General features: G+C 41.1%; 1 protein-coding gene across 2 annotated transcripts; it reads left to right on the top strand.

The window, feature by feature from the left end:
* Window positions 1-1077: 1077 nt before the first annotated feature.
* LOC141336084 (calmodulin-regulated spectrin-associated protein 3) lies at window positions 1078-20263 on the top strand. Of its 2 annotated transcripts, XM_073841587.1 has the most exons (19): window positions 1078-1775; window positions 8567-8808; window positions 10295-10435; window positions 11430-11516; window positions 11619-11651; window positions 12236-12283; window positions 13566-13704; window positions 13806-13945; window positions 14039-14132; window positions 14218-14269; window positions 14367-14425; window positions 14548-14578; window positions 14722-16582; window positions 16662-16780; window positions 16859-17142; window positions 17361-17412; window positions 17494-17612; window positions 18253-18371; window positions 18447-20263. In XM_073841587.1, the coding sequence occupies exons 1-19, from the start codon at window positions 1646-1648 to the stop codon at window positions 18747-18749; spliced, it is 4053 nt and encodes a 1350-aa protein (XP_073697688.1). In that variant the 5' UTR covers window positions 1078-1645; the 3' UTR covers window positions 18750-20263. The 2 variants fall into 2 exon arrangements, with proteins under 2 accessions (XP_073697688.1, XP_073697689.1); XM_073841588.1 differs by lacking the exon at window positions 12236-12283.
* Window positions 20264-21036: the final 773 nt, after the last annotated feature.

Here is a 21036-nt window from a genome sequence, read left to right as displayed (position 1 = left end):
ATGCACAAATTCACAAACTTTTTAAAATAAACCTTTTTAATAATTACGTATCACATGTTGCATGGCTGGTTATGGTCACATAACATGTGGGTAAGTAAATACATAATTTAATTAAAACTATGTATTTTAATGTACATTTTTTACGATTTAATTAATTATTAGTTTAATTAAACTCTAAAACCGCCTGCAGTTCCTTAACAAACACCAGTTTGGAAAACCTTGACGTAATATAATGTTTAATGCACTTTGTGTTGTTATTAACAGTGAATGGAATATATGTTCTTACTCTTTGTATTTTTATATCAGTATGGTGCAAGATTATTTACAGTAATTTGATGAATAAGTTAAGTCAAAAGTAATCAAAAAGTAGTCTGATTATATTATCTAAAATGTGTAATGTAATGGATTACATTTCTAACTGCAATTTTTGCCATGTAATTTGGAATCAGTAATGGATTACAAATTCTAGGTAATTTACCCAGCTCTAATTGTAAAGTACATTTACAATAGTAAAATGATCCGTAAATCTGTTTTTTTCCAGTAACTCATCAAATTTAACCAATTTCAATTTCTATTTTAAAGTTTTAGATTAACTTGATTTTCTAAAATACAATTTAAGTTAAAATGACTTGTACAGTGTAAGGCACAACTGAATTTATGATCTTAAACTGAAGTAGTTTATTAATTTTTTTTTTTTTGTGTAAATTGGCAGTCTCAAGACCTGTTTGTACAATGTGAGGAAAAACATTCCCTTTACTGAATCCAAAGGAAATTACAAATAATATATGGTAATATAAATGTTAATAAATAATGAAAAGTAATAAACAAATAAAGTAAATAATAGATTTTAAGCTTACATCATGTTTTTTGAACGCTATAAATGTTAGATGCCGACTTGAAATTCTTAATCCAAAATCAATTTGCATAATGTTTAAATAATAAAGTTCATGTTACAGAGATTTTATCATAATGCTCTAAAAAACTCCCTGAAACACCTATGTAATAAAGTAATATGCCTATTTCATTGTTTTATTTTAATTTTCATAAACAATGCTGTGAATAAAATAATAGAATCAAAATGAATTAATGCATGACCAGTTCGGAATAAGTCCACACTCAGAAAGAAGAATGAAAGCCAGAACAGGGCTGTAGTTCGCAGCTCCCTCTGCTGGATGAACGCGTGTCAGTGCAGGTTTCCACTGAGAGTCAATGAAGGTCAGAGTGAGTCCAGCTGTGTTCAGCCTCCTCAGCAGCTCAGGTGCTCGTGTGTGTTTTACAGTCAGTGTAAGCTGTGAACTATCAGGAAAAACCAAGCTTGCGTTCTTTCTTTCTTCCTTTCTTTCGCTCCGCCCATCCTGACACGTGATTGGACGCCCGCGGTGTGATTGACAGCTCAGGCAGGACACCTGACGTTCGGTGGCTGCGGCCCATGCGCGAGGGGGACGCGGGGATGGGCGGCTCCGCGGCAGCGGGATGAGATGCGGCGCGCTCGGTAACGGATCATCGCGCTCTCTCCGCTGCGTGGCACATCTGCAGGCGCCGGTCAAACCGCAGAATGCCACAGTAGGGATCGCCTTGTCGCACGTCCTTTCTTTTAGTCTCCAGTAACGGCGTCCTCTCGTCCCTCCGGCCACGCGCGCTCACGATGGACGCGTCTGCGGCAAAGAGGAGCGCAACGGTGCCGGACATCTGCCCGCTGGATCGGTATGACCCCACCCGAGCCAGGACCCGCGCCGGCGTGAGCTGGCTGCTGAGCCGGAGCCGCGGAGCTGAAGGTAAACCCGCGCGTGCATGTGTCCGCAGCATCAGCACCATCATTCAGCATCAGCATCAGCATCAGCGCTCTCGCTCACGCAGCTGGTTGAACAGAGGCAGGGTGTGTGAGCGGTTTATTCCATTAGTGTCGCGTGTACCGGAGCGCAGGGCGTCACCGCGGCTGTACGTGTGTGATTGAGTGATTCAGCAGCTCATATAACGGGGGATGAAGCAGCAGGTCGACCACAATATATAGCACACACTCTCCACGAACCCCAAATATTAACACACCCCCACTGGAATGTCTTTGTTTTTGCACGTGCACGTGCGCGCGCGCTCTCGCTCGTAGCAGGACCATCACCGGAGTTTCAGATGGAGCGGCATTGTCTGAAGCGGCCCAAAAGGCGAATCAGACGTTATGCCGGACAAATGTGAGTCTGGACCACAAAACCAGTCATATAAGAGTTAATTTCTTGATATTAGGATAGTTGGCCGAGATACAATTATACACTCTTAAAATAAATGTTCTTTATTAGCATCAATGGTCCATGAATAATCTGGAACATCCATGGAACCTTTCAAAATTTATAGTCAAAAAAAGGTTCTTTAGATTTTTGAAATGTTCACTGAAAGGTTATTTGAGGAACCTGCTATGCTATAGCATCACTGCAAAACACCCTTTATTTTTAAAAGTGTATTTGAAAATCTGCAATCCGAGGATGTAAAAAAATTCTAAATATTGAGAAAATCGCCTTTAAAGTTGTCCAAATGAAGTTCTTATGCATATTACTAATCAAAAATTAAGTTTTGATTTATTTTTGATAGTAAATGTACAAAATATCTTCACGGAACATGATCTTAATATCCTACTGATTTTTGGCTTAAAAGAAAAATCGATCATTTTGACCCATACAGTGTATTGTTGGCTATTGCTACGAATATACCTGAGCTGCTTAAGACTGGTTTTGTGCTCCAGGGTCACAAATGATGTCTTCAAGACTTGATTAAAGTCATCATGACATCTCAAAACTATATATAGATGATATATAGATATATATGGCTTAAATTATTAATAACTCATTTATGTTACTTTGAAATTCTTGTTTCTAAGCTGGTGAGTCTCTCACATCTCTCCATCTTCTCTTTCTTCTCTCATAACAAAATCATTTTATTTAAATCACTCTATTGTTCATATATGTCCAAACATTTGCTTGTTTTGTAAGTTGATGTGTGATAATGGACATTTGTGACCCTGGACTACAAAATCAGTCATAAGGTTAAATTTTACAAAACTGAGATGTATACATCATATTAAGGCTCAATAAATAAGCTTTCTATTGATGTATGGTTTGTTAGGATTGGACAATATTTGGCCGAGATACATCTATTTGAAAATCTGGAATCTGAGGATGTAAAACAATCAAAAGACTGAGAAAAACACCTTTAAAGTTGTCCAAATTAAGTTCTTAACAATGCATATTACTAATCAAAAATTACATTTTGATCAGGGCCGGAGTGGGACTCCTTTTCAGCCCTGGAGTTTCAAGCCTTAGACCGGCCCACTTTAGTTCACGACTGACTATATTAAAATGACGTCATTTCCAATTCAGTGCAAATACAGTAGCCTAAGTGTTGCTTCACAGTGAAGATTTATTTGAACAGTTAACACAATATAATGTTTAACAGTATCAGTATGTATTTTCTGTTAGAATTAGTGCTCATAAATATCCAAACCTTGAAATGAAAAAATATCAAATAAATACAAATGTATATTAAGCTATATGTATAAAATAAAGATTAAAATAAAATGTATTAAACTTTCTAATGACACTATCATGTCTTTTTCAAGTAAACAGCTGCTTTATAAGTTCAAATATTTTTCATAAATGAGAACATTAAAGGGTAAATGTCTAACACTACTCTTTTAAACATCACAATGTCCTTTTCTGCAATATCTGAATATATATTCTGTGCAAAATTGTTGAGTCCTTAAACACAAATAAAGAATAGAACAAGTATTGCACTGTCCTACCTGCCCATTCTAGTGTGTTGGGCTCATGACTGGTGCTTGGTAATGCTACGGGGCCTGGCTTTTCACTCTTAGCAGCAAACTGGACTAGAGGCTGCTGCTGCTGAAGAGCAACAGTACAAGAAAAGGTTTGATACATAAACATGAACGGTGATTTGCAGATATCGTTGTTTTGCACTGCTCCTAACTAGCTTGACGTTAACCAAGGGCGGACTGAGACAAAATTTCAGGCCGGGAAATCTCACACTTATCCAGGCCATCCCACACCAAAATTTGAAACCCTGGACAACAATATTTTTCATCATCACATAAAGAAAAGTTGAAATCAACTGGGTAAAATAATTAAATGCTATCTCTTGAACTTCCAATTTGCCTTTTAATCTCTTTTAATCTCTCTGTCTCTCATGTGTGTTTACTTTTTAAACAAATTTTCTTGTATCTGTCACTTTTTTCATAAACACATCTCGACCTTTACAACCACCTATACAGTACAGATCTAAGGTTGGTCTTTTTTAAAGAAGACAATCAGCAGATTATTGCAGAAATACTGAGACCTTTTTAAAGACATGTTTTTGTCAAGATTGTAAAAAGTTGTGATTTTGTAAAATGACACTTGACATTGCTGCTAAGGGGGAGGAGACAGCCACCAGGATGGTTCTTGAGCTTCTAAGCTTTCAAAATTATATATAATTTATGATTAGTACTAAAACATTTGATAGAAAAAAGGGCAACAGAAAAAAGAGGGCCACTACATTAGGACCATGTGTTATTGTCGTAATGTTAAAATTAAAACAACAAAAATTAGCTACATCTTGAATATATATTTATTAAAAAATCTTAAAACTAAACATGTTTTGCATTATCATGGGTCATGTTTGGCCCTAAGGAAAATTAACCATGATATTATTGAGCCTATGGTAAACATAGTAACCATGTTTTTTTGGGTTTTTTTTTAGGATTGATTCCCATTAGTATAATCATAATTTTATACCATGGTGAAAGTATAGTGTAGCAAAACCATTGTATATTGTATAATTATTGTATAACTATAGTAAACATGTTTTGTAAAACCACCGTTAATTTTTATAAGGGTAGCTCCCTAAACCTGTTTTAAAACGATATTTTTTATAGATTAACATTTGTTAGCAGTTCAATACTTAAGTAAACAAAGACAAAACTACAATAGTCTGTTTACAGATGTAACAGACCTGCGCTTTAGGTCCTAAACAGGACAGATTTGTCTCTCTGCTCCACCTGGGCACTTCTACTTCAGTCTCGCGTCGTTTTGGCGGACGGCGGACGCGCGGATGCGCGGAGCGCGCGCGAGACGAAACGCGTGCCAGTCAAGACTAACCGATTTATGATTTATTAGAGTTTTATTATTGAATGGCTAATTCTGAAATAACCACTTTAGTACATTAGGCCGGCAACAAAAACAACAACAACAATATTAAAATAATAATAATAAAAATTGGAGGGTAGCGGGCCAAAAATTCTCCCGATGGACAGTCCGCCCCTGGCGACTGCTGTGAGTGCAGGCAGCTAGGGACACCGGCCCTCGCGGCCAAAAAAACGGACCGGCCCACCGGGAATTCTCCCGGTCCTCCCGATTAGCCAATCCGGGCCTGATTTTGATACATTTACAGTAGGAATTTCACAGAAAAACTTCATGGAACATGATCTTTACTTAATTTCCTGATGATTTTTGGCATAAAAAAAAATTCAATAATTTTGACCCATACTATGTATTTTTGGCTATTGCTACAAACATACCCCAGCGTCTTAAGACTGGTTTTGTGCTCCAGGGTCACATTTAATCAGTCGTTATCCCAAAAAACCCAATCAGGATGATAGGCTACTGATCATCTGTCACGGCTTATTTAGCATTTTGTATTTCATTACTGTCTTCAAGCGACTATCCATTACTGTCTTCAAGCGACTGCTGAAAACCCATCTTTTTCGACACTATCTGACTATCTGAAAAAAAAAAAAAAAAAAAATTCTCCTCTCTTTCCTGATCTTCCCTTTCTAGCCCGTACTCATCTGACAACGCCTGACATATGGTACTTTTGAGCACTTCCTATGTCGATCTGCCTCCTTAGGATGAATTATTTGTTGTATTCCCAATTGTAAGTCGCTTTGGATAAAAGCGTCTGCTAAATGAATAAATGTAAATGTAAATGTATGTAAATGTATTTCATAATTTTCACACAGTGACCCAGAAATACATCATCAGCCCAAGTCTATGATTTATTGAAGGTAAATACTGAGATCATCAGATCAGGAGCTGCTGTGTTTCTATCAGTGTGTCTGTAGTGACTCAGATGTAGGTCATGAAAACTAAGAGACGTGAAGGGCCGTTCATTCAGCTGTAGAAATGTTAGTAGTAGCCCACCAAACACACACACACACACACATAATATACACACCTCAGTTTCAGCTATAGTTCACCAGTTACAGGAGTCCTGCTCTCTGTGTGTGTGTGAGAGAGAGAGAGAGAGAGAGAGAGAGAGAGAGAGAGAGAGAGAGAGAGAGAGAGAGAGAGAGAGAGAGAGAGCGCTGGAGTTTTTCTCAGATCATTTGTGCTGATTTGAGCAAAGACTCTGGATGTGGGTCACTCTGTGTCTCTCTCTGTGTGTGTGTGTGTGTGTGTGTGTGTGTGTGTGTGTGTGTGTGTGTGTGTGTGTGTGTGTGTGTGTGTGTGTGTGTGTGTGTGTGTGTGTGTTGTGTGTGTGTGTGTGTGTGTGTGTGTGAGGGGTTTGCGTGACTGAGAGAAACACATCATGAAGTGTCTCTTGTGAATGACTCTCTCTCTGATCGTGTGTCAGACTTGTGCAGATTACATCACAGAATTTTTTGCATTTCCTCACAAAACCAGTTGAGTTTGGACAAATACTTCCTGTTTACAGCTTGTGGTTTTTACAGCTCTGTACGTTCACAATGTAGCATTTCACAGACGAGGCTTAAACCTAGTCCTAGAATCAATAATAAGTCTGAGCTGTTTCAGGTGAAAGATACTTGCTCTGACCTGAAATTTATCAGTGCCTTTGTTTTGTCTCAAGATGCACACCAGTAATGTTTTTTTTAAACATGTTTATGAAAATTACTTAAATGTCCTAATTGAACTATTGGCCTAATCCTGGCTTAAACCCTATCTGTGAAACCGGGCCATAGAGGTTTATTTTGAACTTGGACTTGAGTATAAAGAAATACAGTCAGTGCTTATCATTCAAGGCACAGTTTTGGGACATTCTAAAATGCTTAATGTGAAAAATGCTTCATGACCAAACTCAGTAAACACATTATTAATAAAGCATACTATGTACAGACAAGCAGATGAGCCTAGAATACAAAAGCAAGGTGTTTAATTACGCGTTATGCGTTTTCCTCCCATAAAGAAAACACTTAATGTGGTTTAATGCATTAAGATACCTAATTAGTGGACTAAGGTATAAAAAGGCTGAAGCTCATTCTCTGTACAGTTAATGAATGAGTTATACATAGAGGAAAGCAGATAAGTACATTAAGTGTTTTCCTCCCAATAAGAAAACAAGGCTCAATGAAGATTGAAAAACAAACAAATATGTTATAGAAATTATTACATGCAAACAGAGGAGCTCAGAATATGGGCTGAATTGCATAAGTGTTTTCTTCCCCATAGAAAATGTTTAATGTGGCTTAATATAAGAAGACGGTGAAATAAAAGCTTCAAATTTATTATTTTATTAGAAATATGTACTATGCAAGAAATGTGGTAATCCATTACACCACTTAAAGAGTTTATAATGTATTTCTAGGGGGAAAAAAACATGTGAAACTTTGTGTTCCATTCATATTCTGAGCTCGTCTGCTTTTCTGTGTGTAATATATTTTATTAATAAACTGTGTAGCAGATTTGGTCTATTTATATTACTGTCTTTGCCCATTAGCCTTTCTGTAGTGTTTTTAATAGCAGTTTTCTATAGGGGAGAAAAGGCTTAACATGCATTAGCACATTGCATTCATGGCTATCTGCTTTACTACTAGTAATGTTATTAATAAGGTTAGTAATATTAAAATTGTAATTAGCATTTATAGTATTAATTAATACCGAGTTGGGCCTCCAATGCCATGGTTTTATTACATTAAGGCACATTAAGCGTTTTAGAATTGTTCCCCAAAAAGTTTCCCAAGCACTGACTGTATTTCTTTATAGAGTCCAAGTTCAGAATAAAACTCTAAGAACTGCTTCACTGTGAACTTACAAGCTGTGAAGTAAACAGGAAGTGTTTGTCCAAACTCTACTGGTTTTGTGAGAGAACACAAAAAAGTTGTATAAATATTTTTTTTCCCACCACCTTGTCCTTTTAAGGTCTTCTCAGTTGGGCTTTTGAAGAAATGCAGTGTCTTGTGAACTATTAGATTCTCTATGTGAATATCTGTTAAAATGTAAATTATTCCTGTGATGCGCAGCTGAATTTTCAGCATCATTACTCGCCTTCAGTGTCACATGATCTTTCAGAAATCATTCTAATATGCTGATTTGCTGCTGAACAAACATTTCTGATTATTGTCAATGTGAAAAACAGTTGAGCTGCACAACATTTTTGTGGAAAAGGTGATGCATCTTATTTTTCAGGATTCAAAGACAAATAGAAAGCTCAAAATAACAGGAAATAGAAATCTTTTGGAACACTATAAACGTCTTTACCTCAAACTTTTGAACAGTAGTCTATCTGTTAATTATGTTTGATTTCTCAAACCAGTTCATAATTTGTTGGCTGTATCACTGTGTGTCTGTAGAGAGTGTTTCTGCCGCTCTGAAGGAGGATGGAGGCGTGTCTCCCGCTCTAGAGCGCCTCCTGCTGTCCGGTGATCTGTACTGCAAAGTATTCTCCTCAAACGCTCTGTCCGGCGTCGCAGCGCCACCTAAAGACCTCGGCTCTCTGCTGCAGCTCCTCAGCCGCTACGACCTGACCCCGCTTCACACGGACCAGCAGAAACCCGTCGATGAGACTCAGCTGAGCCAGAAGCCAATCAACATGGTGAGTGAACCATACACAGACACACTGCACTAATCAGAGTCTGTGAGCGGAGTGGAGCGCCAACAATTTCCCCTCCGAGCATTTAAAGGGGTCATCAGGTGCAAAACTAACTTTTCCAAGTTGTTTGGTAGTTTATGAACACAACCACCCTACAATGATAAAAAATCCACCCAGTGGTATTTTTTTAATCTTTAAAAGTAATATCCACTTTTTAAAATCAGTTCATTCTTAGCTTCTTGTGGGTGTGACAAAATACATTTGATTGACATGAGCGTCTTACCTTAGCCCCGCCCTCACCGAGCTGATACATTTGAATACGATCTGAATACGATCCTCACTGTTTACTCAGGAGCAGAGGAAGACTCTAATTGAGCGATTGAGGTGTTCTGTTGTTGGATGAAATAGGGCTGGGTATTGTGACCAATTCGGCGATTCGATTCTTATTTATATGGTTTCGATTCAATTCGATTTCGATTTCGATTCGAAATGCACATCTACATTAATAATAAAGGTGCACACAGTTGTTTATTGTAAACAACTTTTATTTTAAATGAACACTGTAACAAGAAGTCATAAATATGTGCATCCATTGTACACCATGTAAACAAACTGCAAAATGCACATTACTGTAAAAAAATTAAGACAGTAACAGTTATTAACTACAGCCTAATCATTTTTGATCACCAGATTTTTCTGCAAAAAAAGCAGCTGATGGTGACACCTTCAGGACGAGAGGTGAATATTCATATCCTCTTGCGTGAAGCACGCGCATTAAGAATCGATTCGGGGATTTCCCGAATCGATATCGTTGCGTTAAACTGAAGATCGATTAAAATCGGAGAATCGGTATTTTTACCCAGCCCTAATGTAATAATGAACATAGCAGTCGTCATTTACTCCCGACATCTGAGCCGCTGAAGACGCAGAGGATTAACGTTACTTTTGTTTTTAAATGGAAAGCGCCGATCCCGATCTACATATTCATCTATCTTCATGCAAATCGTTCCTGATGCAGCTTCACTCACAGCAGAAGTGAGGATAAGGGTTTTTTATGCATCTTTGCAAACGGCCTTTCTTAATAATGTGCTTGTTGGCAAGTTTCGCCGATAAACGTGGCTAAACGCGGCTAAATGCGGAGAGGGGCGGGGCGAGCAGAGCTCGCTGGCATTTAAAGGGACCATGTCTTAAAATGAGCTGAAATTTTGCAGAGCTGATTTTGACAAGGTACAGGGGTGTTTTTTAACACTACTATTGAGAATTTTTAACCAAAGTATATTAGAGACTTTTCATTAAGACCCTAAAGAATCATATGAACTTGTGGAAAATGGCCATCCAATGATCCCTTTAATAATCATTCCACTCCAGCTCCACTCCAGGTTCACCATTTCCCACTCTCGCTCCAAACACTCTGACTTTTAAAAATCCGATCCTCGCCACTCCGCTCACATACTCTAGATGTCTCTATCTCTTCTCTGATTGGTGACAGGGAGCCCATCTGGCTGTGATCGATTCGCTGATGTGTCTGAGTGCCACTGAAACCGTGGGTCGGGTCAAGATGGCGAAGGAGACGGATCAGTTCGGGTCCAACAGGAGCTGGGAGAACTCACTGCTCTTCTGGATCAACAAGGTTTATGCTTCATCTTCAAACTAGAGCCTTAAATCAAGAACCGCCAGGCCTTGTTCACATTTCAAAGTCAGAAGTCAAGTCAGCTTTATTTCTACAGCGCTTTATACCCTACAGATCCAAAGCAGCTTCACAGTGATAATCGGGCAGAGAACAGAATTAATGATGCAAACGTAAAGGATTAATTCACTTTCAGAACAAAAATCACCAAGATGTTCATGTCTTTCTTTATTCGGTCTTAAAGAAATTATGTTTTTTGAGGAAAACATTTCAGGATTTCTCTCCATATAGTGGACTTCTGTGGTGCCGGCAAGTTTGAACTTCCAAAATGCAGTTTAAACGCAGCTTCAAATGGCTCTAAACGATCCCAGCCGAGGAAGAAGGGTCTTATCTAGCAAAACAATTGGTTATTATCGAAGTAAATTGACAGTTTATATACTTTTTAAGCTCAAATGTTCATCTTGTCTCGTCTCTGCAATGCGCATGCATGCATAGTCTGAGTAATCTGGGTCAAGACAGTTAGGGTATGTCACCAACTCCCATCTCGTTTTCTCCTCCAACTTCACAATCGTCCTACATCGCCGCAGAAGAACCGACCCAATGTTTACAAAGTGAACGTGCAAAGATCAAACACCCTTTACAAACAAAGGTAAAACAGCATTGTAGGATGATTTTGAAACAATTTTCAACGTACTCTAACTGTCTTGAAACAGAGTACACAGACTATGCATGCGCATTGCAGAGACAAGTCAAGACGAGCATTTGAGCTTAAAATGTATATAAATTGTCTATTTGTTTTGAAAATAACTGATCATTTCACTAGATAAGGCCCTTTTTCCTCGGCTTTCCTTCCCTTTAAAGCTGCGTTTAAACTGCGTTTTGGAAGTTCAAACACGGGGGCCTCATACATATCCTACAAACTGCTCAGATCTGGATGTGTTGGACTGCATGATCCTGAAGTTGTCTGAGAGTCATTCGGGGTTCATTTCTTGCGCAGGTGAATCAAAAGTTGCGAGAGAGTGCTAATGTTGAGGATAGTCCGAAGTCAAACACCTGCACGGACCTGCAGCCAGCTCAGCCATCTGTGAGTAAATACACACACACACACACACACACACACACACACACACACACACTGTGTGTTACTGATGCTAACACTAACGCTGGTCTCGCTCCTGTGTTTCAGTGCCCACAGCGCTGGTACTGGAAACTGGTCCCAGTGAGTATTATAGCTCTAACAACACACAAGCCAGCCTGAATCTCAGTTACTGACAGACTCGCTGACTTTTCATGATTAATAAGCGTTCATCATTGCATATGTGATAGAGTATGACACTGGTCATGGATATTAAACCAGAGATTAAACATTTATCAAGAGTGTCTGCTGATGTACCCCACAGAAGTGCCTTGTTCTGATAGATCGATGTGCTTTGATTGGGGTTGGTAAGATTTTATGAAAACATAGAAATGAAACATAGATGTCTTCACTGCCACTTTTGATTACTTTAATGCATCCTTGTTGAATAAAAGCATCAGTTGTTTTAGAAAAATACCACTGACCCCGAACTTTTGATCAGTAGGGTGTATTTACCAATATTTGGCCTTTCTCCTTTGTCTCAGAACACACAATTTACCTGATGAATGACATATCAGTTCAGCCAATAGGAATCGGGGGGTGGGGGTCCTGCAATGTCTCCGCCCCCTTTTACTTCTGTTTGTCATGTGACTGTGTGTGAATCTGGTTGCCGTAGCGACGACCCCTGGGCATTTACCCGTGTGCTCTCTCTGCCATACTGCACCCAGCATGCCATCGCATTTTGTTTGAAGGAGTCGGGGAATAAGCCTCCTGTGGTAATGTATCCGCCCGCCTCCTGTCTCCATCACACACACACACACACACACACACACACACACACACACACACACACACACACAAACAATCCTCTGCATGCACTGTCCTGTATATGGTTTCACTCCTGTCACAGATCTCTGCAGGAAGCACATGGTTTTTGTAGTGTATTCTTGGTTGCAGATCACTTTTCTTTTTAACTCTTACACATAATTCAGGTTTTACACAAATGGTTTCACTTTCGTTGGTTTGTTTCTCACTGTCACCTGCTGTATTTCCATGGCTGGACTCTGGATGGTGCTCCTCCACGCTGAAGCCAACATTTCACCCTCACATATTCACTCAGTCGCTCACACATCAGTGTTTCGTTAATCCCCGTCACCCTTCACCTGTCCTGCTGTCGTCTGTGTGAGTCAATCTCAAGAAACCATGAACATTTTCTATATTTCATCCCTAAACCAAATGGAAAAATAATCAACTAAATTTTAAATAAAGACAATACAGCCTGCTTTTAGCATTTAAATGTGCCTAATGATGTTTTCATGACATTTAACCCCTTTTTATTTAATGCATTACTGCGAAATGTGTTAAAAACTTTTAAAATCATGTGCAATTATCAAGCAGTGGCATGCATTAGCAACCTATAAAAGTAATTAGAATCACTATTGCATGCATGTTTTGGCAGTAAAATAATGAGATTGTTTGCATTTACAGTAAAGAGAACTTTGTAAAAATTGTATAATTACATTGTATTTTAAATTTTACTATGTACGATGTGATTTCTTCTTTTTCTTGTGTTTCCTTTTCATGGTTCTGGGGTGAAATGTGAGGCAGACATGTTTTCATGAGATTATGAGTGTGTGTGTTTCTATTGTAGACACTGGCTGGTTGTGCTGGTTTCGCTTCACAAGTGTGTGTGTGTGTGTGTGTGTGTGTGAAGTGATTGTGTGTGTTGAGTGGATCTGAACAGCTCTCTGAGAGCGACTCCTGCACGCTGGCATTCACTCAATGATCAGTCACTGAAGGACTGTGATGAGTTATGCACTTTTCTATCAAATGCACATTCACTGATAGTGTTGAAATGTACAGTGAATGAACCACTGATTCTATGAGTCAGTCCGTCAGAATAAAAGTGAATCTGATTCACTTGAAAGAAGAATGTATGCTTTTGTTGCTGTTTCCCCTTCCTGGTTTTCATTGACAGTTTTTCTTTTTAAATAAATATGTTGAAACAATCTTTCCTCTGAACAGTTTTCCTGCTGTCTGTGTGTCTGTCTGTCTCAGATCCGTTACAGGAAAGATAAGGTTCAGTCTAAACAGTCTCCGGTGTTTGTGGTGGTTTCCGGAGTGAAGGATCTGTCTAACGGCTGCGCCATCGCTGCTGCGGTTCATTTCTACTGCCCTCAAATTCTGCCCCTGGAGGGTAAATCACACATGCACACATTTATCTGGCAGTCTACAGATAACAGACGTAGAAGACGTAACAAAGAAATGTCAATTACTTCTTTCTGTTTGTCTCTGTAGATGTGTGTTTGAAGGACACCATGTCCGTGACAGACAGTATGTACAATCTCCAACTGATCAGAGAGTTTTGTGAAAGTCACCTAAAGAGCTGCTGCCCCCTACAGATGGAGGATTTACTGTATGCCCCGCCTACTTTACAGGTGAGATGGACATGCAACAGTTTTTCTTTAGTGTGTATTGAGAATCATGATATGTATAATATGCTTAAACATTTTGTATTTTGACCCTAAAAGGTGAACATTATGTGCTTCCTTTCTGAGCTGTTTGGAGCATTTGAAGTCCAGAAACCAGACTTTGTCAAAGCCAAAAACACACTGGACCTAACAGGTGCAAATGAACATACATGAAAATTTGAGCAAACACAAAAATGCACAGCACATTCAGATCCTAAACAAGCTCTGTTGTCCTACAGATGCATCAGATATGGTTGACTGCACGAGTCCTATCAGTGGCAACAGCAACAGGTAAAGCACTCTTTACAAAACACTAAGAAGCTGCTTTATCTTGTTAGCAGACTCTTTATACTAAACTGCATCATGGGATTTAATATCTATCTTGTAGCGGAACTCCATCTTTCCTTTTGAAGCAGTCGCTCCTGCCTCAGTCCCCTTCTGTGTCTGGTGAGAGAATTAGAATTTTAGTTGTTTTGTCAGTTTTGAACTACAAGTAGTGCTATTTAAATTATGTATTGTTATTGCGTTCGGTATGTAACTGAACTATTGCTTTTATATCTGATATGTAGAAGTACGGGGTTGGAGCAAAAAGCAAATTAGGTATGTCTGTTTATAATGGTCTTTTTAATTTAAAATAGTATAACAAATTTAATTTTTATGATCAAAATGATGTAACCGAATGAAACTAAATCATTTAGATCTTTTCATTTATATAATTGTCTTTTTCACTTTGTCGGTCTCAGCCGTCCTCTCTCTGCCGTGACCTTCAGCATCCCATTCCCATTGGACAGCGATGTTGATGTTGTTATGGGCAACCCTCTCTTCCGTTCCGTCAGCACGGACAGCCTCACCATGGTAACCAACCCCGATCCTTACACACCCCCAGAGGATCTGAGTAAACTCATTGGTCAAGCTCCTCTAGGAGAGTTACCTACCATAGAAGAAGCATTACAAATTATTCATACTTCCCGTCCGGTGCACAATGAGCCCCGGCTGCGGCCAGAGGGAGCACCGTCTGGCTTTTACCTCCACTCCCCTGAGGCGGGTGAGGCCAGACTGAGCAGCTCTGCACCTTGCCGCACAGGGATGATGTATCGACCAATTGGAGGAGGGCCTGATAGCAGCGGGAACCGCAAACGACAACCTATTGGTTCACAAGGAAACCATGAAGGTTTAGAGTGTGACACACCTGAAGACTCTCCCAAAATCCCCTCCAGCCCAGCCAATGGACCCAAGGCTGGTCGCATGACAAACTTTGCTGAACGCAGGAAGAAGATGCCAGAATCCCCAATTAATTCCAGGTCCCAGGAGTCGTTATTGAGCCCTGCAGGGATGAGTCCTGTTGGGGCAGTGGAGGCACAGGAGCTAGGTGCACGCCTGGAGGAGAAGCGCAAAGCAATTGAAGCTCAAAAGAGACGGATTGAGGCCATCTTTACCAAGCACAGGCAGAGGCTAGGCAAGACTGCCTTCCTTCAACTTCAAAAGAAACAAGGGGAAGAACCGGAGGATGACGGACAGTCCCTCACTTTGGATGAGCGACTGACACGAATGGAGCAGCAGCTTCAACAAGAGGAGGACAGAGAAAAGGAGGAGGAAAAAAGGAAAAAGGAGGAGGAGAAGAAAGAAAATGACGGAGAGCAGAAGAAGATGGAGAATGCTGGTGATGTATTAGCTCCACCTAAACTGGAGAAACAGGTTACCTTCTCTGTTGAAACGAAGAAAGAGGAGGGGAAAGAGCCACCATTGGTGGAATACAATGAGGCAGTAGCCAAGTTAACCTCTACCCTACAGTCCCTACAGAAAGACATGCAGCGCCTTACAGAACAGCAACAAAGGCTCATGGGAAAGAAAACTCTGAGTTCTCCGAAAAACACCCCCTCAAATAAGACCCCTACCTCTAGCAAGGCCTGGGTCATCCCAGCTGTTTCTAAATCCCCTGCCACACCCCCTCATCTTTCTAGAGACTCCACCCGTATCATTTCACCCTCTGGATCTCCATCACGCTCTGGACAACTTTCTGACACACCCCGATCCCCTAAAAGTTCAGCAACATCTGCGGCACGCAGATCCCGTGGTGCTGTTCCCAAGAGCCCCAAACGCCAACGTCCCTCCCGCCCCACAGACCTCGGTTTCCAGCCTCTTACACGTGTTCTTACACCCCCACAGAACGTGGACACACTTCCCCATCTGCGGCGAGTCTCTCCGAGCCAGTGTCAGGTGCAGACCTGCTCCTCGCTGCGACTTGGAGGTTCGTGCACACCTCAGGACTCTCCGCTGGAGCCTGCTTTGCCTCAAGAGAGCACCTCAGAATCTGGCTCCAGTGATCATCACACCCCAATCTTCACCCTGGAGCTGGAGGCTGGACCTCCGTCTGCACTTCCAGCTGAACTGTTAGGAGGTGGGAGCAGCTCAGGAGCCCCATCAGAGTGCTCATTTGAAAGCGACATGCTGCTTAGCAGTGCTCTCGTTAAAGATGAGACCGAGGGTGCGGGGACGGTGGGAGATGACACAGATCTGGAACAGGGTACAGAAATATTCTCATCAGATTCAATGAGCGACCAGACAGAGAGCGAGAGCAAGATGGGACTGGATGTTTTCTTCAAGGTTTGTAAAGGTCTGCTTGCACTTTGGTTGACCGTACGTGTCTGAGGAGTTTGTAACGTTTGTCTTTGTGGGTGTTCAGGGGGAGGGTCTCTCGGAAGAAGAAATGGCCCAGAAAAGGGCTCTGCTGTTGGAGCGGCAGCAAAGACGAGCTCAAGAGATTAAGAAACGTGCAAGACAAGGGCAAGACCCTGAGAACAGGTAAGAAAATCTACTTGTCTAAACCTGTTCATTCAGGATCTTCATTCAGGACTCACTGATCTCTGCTTTTTCCAACAGTCAACTGGATGATCTGCGACCTTCTCAAACTCCGCTGCTTTCGCAGTCACTGCCGATCTCATACACCCCACCCCCTCTATCACAAGCCACACCCCCAGGAACGCCCCTAAGAAGAGGAACGTTCACCAGGGCAGAGTATGAAAGGCGTCAGCAACTAAAGATAATGGCTGATCTAGGGAAGGTTCTCAAACAGAAACCAGCAAAGCACAGCAGCAAAAAACAAGCACACAAACCGCACAACCATGAACTTATTCACACACGCTCACCGGGGAAGAACAAAACAGGTAATCACACATCACTACCACTTAAAGCTGAAGCGGGTAACTACTAGCATCACCAAACAGAATTGCTCTCTGTCTGTATGAGTGAAACGGCAACATTTGGTCAACCTATAAAAATGATTTTGCACTGGACCTGTTTTATTGTGTTGAGCAATGTCAGATTGGAGTAGTGTTTAAAACTGTTTTGTATTTTGCAGTAAAATTAGTTTTGTTCACTTCAGTTGTCTCTAGCCAGAAAGATGGAGGATCTCTACTGAAAGAAAAGCCAGCAAGGTACTGTACTTTGCTGCCACGTATCTGTCTTCTGTCTTAAATACATCTTTGTCTTACTCAAAAAGCCTTTCTACAACTCAGTCTTTCAGAGTCACCCTCAAAGGTGATGCCATCAGGGCAACTGGCCAGTCATAATGGAGAAAAAGACTGGGAACGTGCATCCAATGCCTCCTCTCCAGCCTCAATCCCAGAATACACAGGTTAAGAGCCGATTTTTGATTCTTTAAATAAAATTTGAGTCGTTGCTAGGAAATTGCTTGGATGTTTTGTGTGGTGGTAGACTGTTGCTAAGATGGTCTTGAATGGATTTGAATGATTCCTAGGGACCTCCTAGGACAGGGCTTCGGTTCTGGAAAGCCACTGTCCTGCAAAATTCAGCTCCAACCCTAATCAACACACCTGTCTGTTGCTTTCTAGTGATCTTGAAGACATTGATTAGCTTTTCATGTGTTTTTGATTAGGGTAGGAGATAAACTCTACAGAGCAGTGACCCTCCAGGACAGAAGTTGCTCAGCCCTCTCCTAGGATGTTCTGGGTTTTCTCAATGGTAACTAAGGTACTGCTTAGCAGTTGCTAAGGTGGTCTTTACTTAGGCTGTTGTGAATGATTGATAGTTGGCTTAGAGGATGCTCTAGGTGGTTACTGGAACATAGCTGAGGTCTTCTGCTAGCAGGAAGGATGTTTAGGGTTGCCAGAGCGTGACAGAAGTGACTAGAGCAGGTTTGACCTGATTTGAAAAGTTGAAGAAATAGCACCACCTGCTGGCTGTAGTTAGTACTTCATTTGATCTGTGTGCTTTTCCAATTGCCTGTTTACCCACAGTTTTATCTTCTGTTTCAGGTCCTAAATTATTTAAGGAACCCAGTTTTAAATCTAACAAGTTCATCATTCACAGCGCACTCTCACGCTGCTGCCTTGCTGGCAAAGTCAATGAATCCCAGAAAAACAAGATCATAGAGGTGCGTTATTGTTTATCTTTCAACACAGATATTACTTCCAGTTTCTGAAATTCTCATTCCATCCTGTCTCTCTAGGAGATGGAGAAGAGCTCCGCCAGTCACTTCATGATTCTCCTGCGCGACTCCAACTGTCAGTTCCGTGCCATTTACACCCTAGACGGCCAATCGGAGGAGCTGCATCGACTCTGCGGCGTCGGCCCCCGCGTCATTTCCTCGTCAGCTGTGGAGGCTATTTATAAATACAGCTCCGACCGGAAACAGTTCAATACACTTCCATCTCGTACCCTGAGCATGAGCGTTGACGCTTTCACTATCCCCGGCCATCTCTGGCACACTAAGAAACATGGCACGCCCAAAAAAGTAGCCACACCCAAATAGGCTCCACTCAAAATAATAAAAGCGGCGCTGCACAGACCAATCGTGTATGACTTCAAAGTATCGCCAGAGTGAATGGAGAGTATATTCTCTTAAATATTCTCTGAAATTGCTCTAGTGGGACTTTGATGTTGTACACCAAGTGGTCCGCGCAACACCTCTTTAAGTCAAACACACCTAATATCTCACCAAGATAAAATACTCTTACTGGAACAAACCCCTCCTATTTACAAAAAAGCCACAACTTAAATGGACTCCTACTTAGAAAAACCCCTCCTGCACACACAAGCAGACCCCTCCCATTTAAATTAACCACTCCCTCCAATAAACTCCTCCCACCAACAATAAATCATCCTGCCCTACTCAACTTAACTTACTATAAGTGCCATTCCTCTAAAAAAACACCTTACCAGCACTAAACACACAACACAAACTATCTCTATAATGAAGCGAATCGAGTTAACTGTTTATGATCAACCAGAAGGACCTTCTCATATTTTCTGACTCTGCATGATGACAGACGAACCCTGTAGATGAGGTTTTCACGCTACTGAAGACTGCGGAAACCGCACGTCATGTTTGCATGTGAACGTTCGGTTCAGTCCAAATATCTCTTGACGGTCCCACCAACTGAGCACTTGAAGCGTTTCTCTCTGATTCTTATGATCTGTATTCTATGCTCTTGTAGTTATGCATTTTTGAAGCTCAGTCTACCAGTACTGTAGTTTTAGTGAGAATCACTTCTGGGTTTTACTATCTAGTCTCCTGTTGGCTAGATGATTTTAGGAGATCTCCTGCTGCGAACACTTGTTCTCTTTTATTATATTTCATCAGCCTTTCCATTCTTCATGAATCTGTGTTGGAGTAAACGATTCTTGCTTTCCTCCCGATGGATCTCCAGCCATCCAAAGACTGTGAGGCATCATGTTCATGTGTGTGAGCTGATGTCTGGTCTCTGTTGAACAGAGTTTGTCCGATGAATATGGATCAGGGAGTCACGGTCCTGAGAACCTGATCCTGGATCAGTATTAAAAAGCCATTGGACCCCCATCATAAGCATCAGTGTTGGTGGCTCATGTGCTGTATGTGTGTAGACATTCCTTTCATATGTGTGTGTGTGTGTGTTTCAGGACTGATGGGTTGGATGAGGGTGAAACTGTATTATGACGCTTTTCAAAAGCTCATTACAATGTTTAATGGACATGTACTATGGTAAATGAATATGAGATTTTTAGGGTCGTATATGAAGGACTTATGGCTTTACGATCTGATATCATCACTGTAGTGTCTCCACAGCACTGTTACTGTCACAGGTTGTGCTTTTCTGAAAGTGAGTGTAAATGTGTCTCATCACTTCCTGCTCTGTGCGAGTGTGTGAATGTGAAGGCCTGCTGGGATATTTTCTAATATGAGTTTTGACATCATCCCTGTGTGTTTTTTCCTGCTATTTGATAATGATGATGACTTTGTGTGATGATGAACATGTAGATCAATAAAATCATTTCTAACATTTCAAACGTTTGATATGTGAAAAGGTGTTTTTCACTAGTATCTCAAAAGGTATTTGTGCCCATGCTGATGAGAACATTGCCACACGTGGTTCACACACACCGAGCATTTACATAGTTTTGTTTAATCCTCACAGCAATGATTCATTTGCATGTTTAATGAGCAGATGGTGAAGAGAGAGATGATGAGAATCACAGAGCGTTTGTGCTCGAGGCTGCTGTGAGCGTGAGACTCTCAGACATCAAGAGATTCTATTTCAGCTCCTGAATGATTAGGCCTTTTACACAAATGAAATGGCATCTAGCTGAAGTTCTAAAAAGTGCTGCACAGTTAGAACTGACTGCACGGGTGAACATCATGCTTGTGCATCAGTGTTTTCACACTGCATGTTTAAATCGTGTACACTGTAACAAGCCTAGCTGCACATGAATGGCAGCCGTGGCCTAATGGTTAGAGAGTCGGACTTGTAACCCAAAAGGTTGCAGGTTTGAGTCTCAGGTCCGGCAGGGATTGTAGGTGGGGGGAGTGAATGTACAGCACTCTCTCCACCCTCAATACCACGACTGAGGTGAGTCCCTTGAGCAAGGCACCGAACCCCCAACTGCTCCCTGGGTGCTGCAGCAATGGCTGCCCACTGCTCCGGGTGTGTGTTCACGGTGTGTGTGTGCACTTGGATGGGTTAAATGCAGAGCAAAAATTCCTAGTATGGGTCACCATATTTGGCCTCATGTCACTTCCTTTCCTGAATTCAGTTCTTCCTCCGAGATGTTTCCTCACTTTT

The sequence above is a fragment of the Garra rufa genome, chromosome 6 (genome assembly GCF_049309525.1).
Source record: "Garra rufa chromosome 6, GarRuf1.0, whole genome shotgun sequence".
In the NCBI taxonomy this organism is placed as follows: Eukaryota; Metazoa; Chordata; class Actinopteri; order Cypriniformes; family Cyprinidae; genus Garra; species Garra rufa.
The sequence above is the reverse complement of the archived record's forward strand: the minus strand, read 5'-3'. Positions and strand labels throughout refer to the sequence as shown.

Coding starts and splice junctions, on each gene's coding strand:
- LOC141336084 (XM_073841587.1), top strand. CDS start 1,646: ATGGACGCGTCTGCGGCAAAGAGGAGCGCAACGGTGCCGGACATCTGC. Junction 11,517..11,618: donor TGCAGCCAGCTCAGCCATCT/GTGAGTAAATAC, acceptor CCTGTGTTTCAG/TGCCCACAGCGCTGGTACTG. Junction 14,270..14,366: donor ATCAGTGGCAACAGCAACAG/GTAAAGCACTCT, acceptor TCTATCTTGTAG/CGGAACTCCATCTTTCCTTT.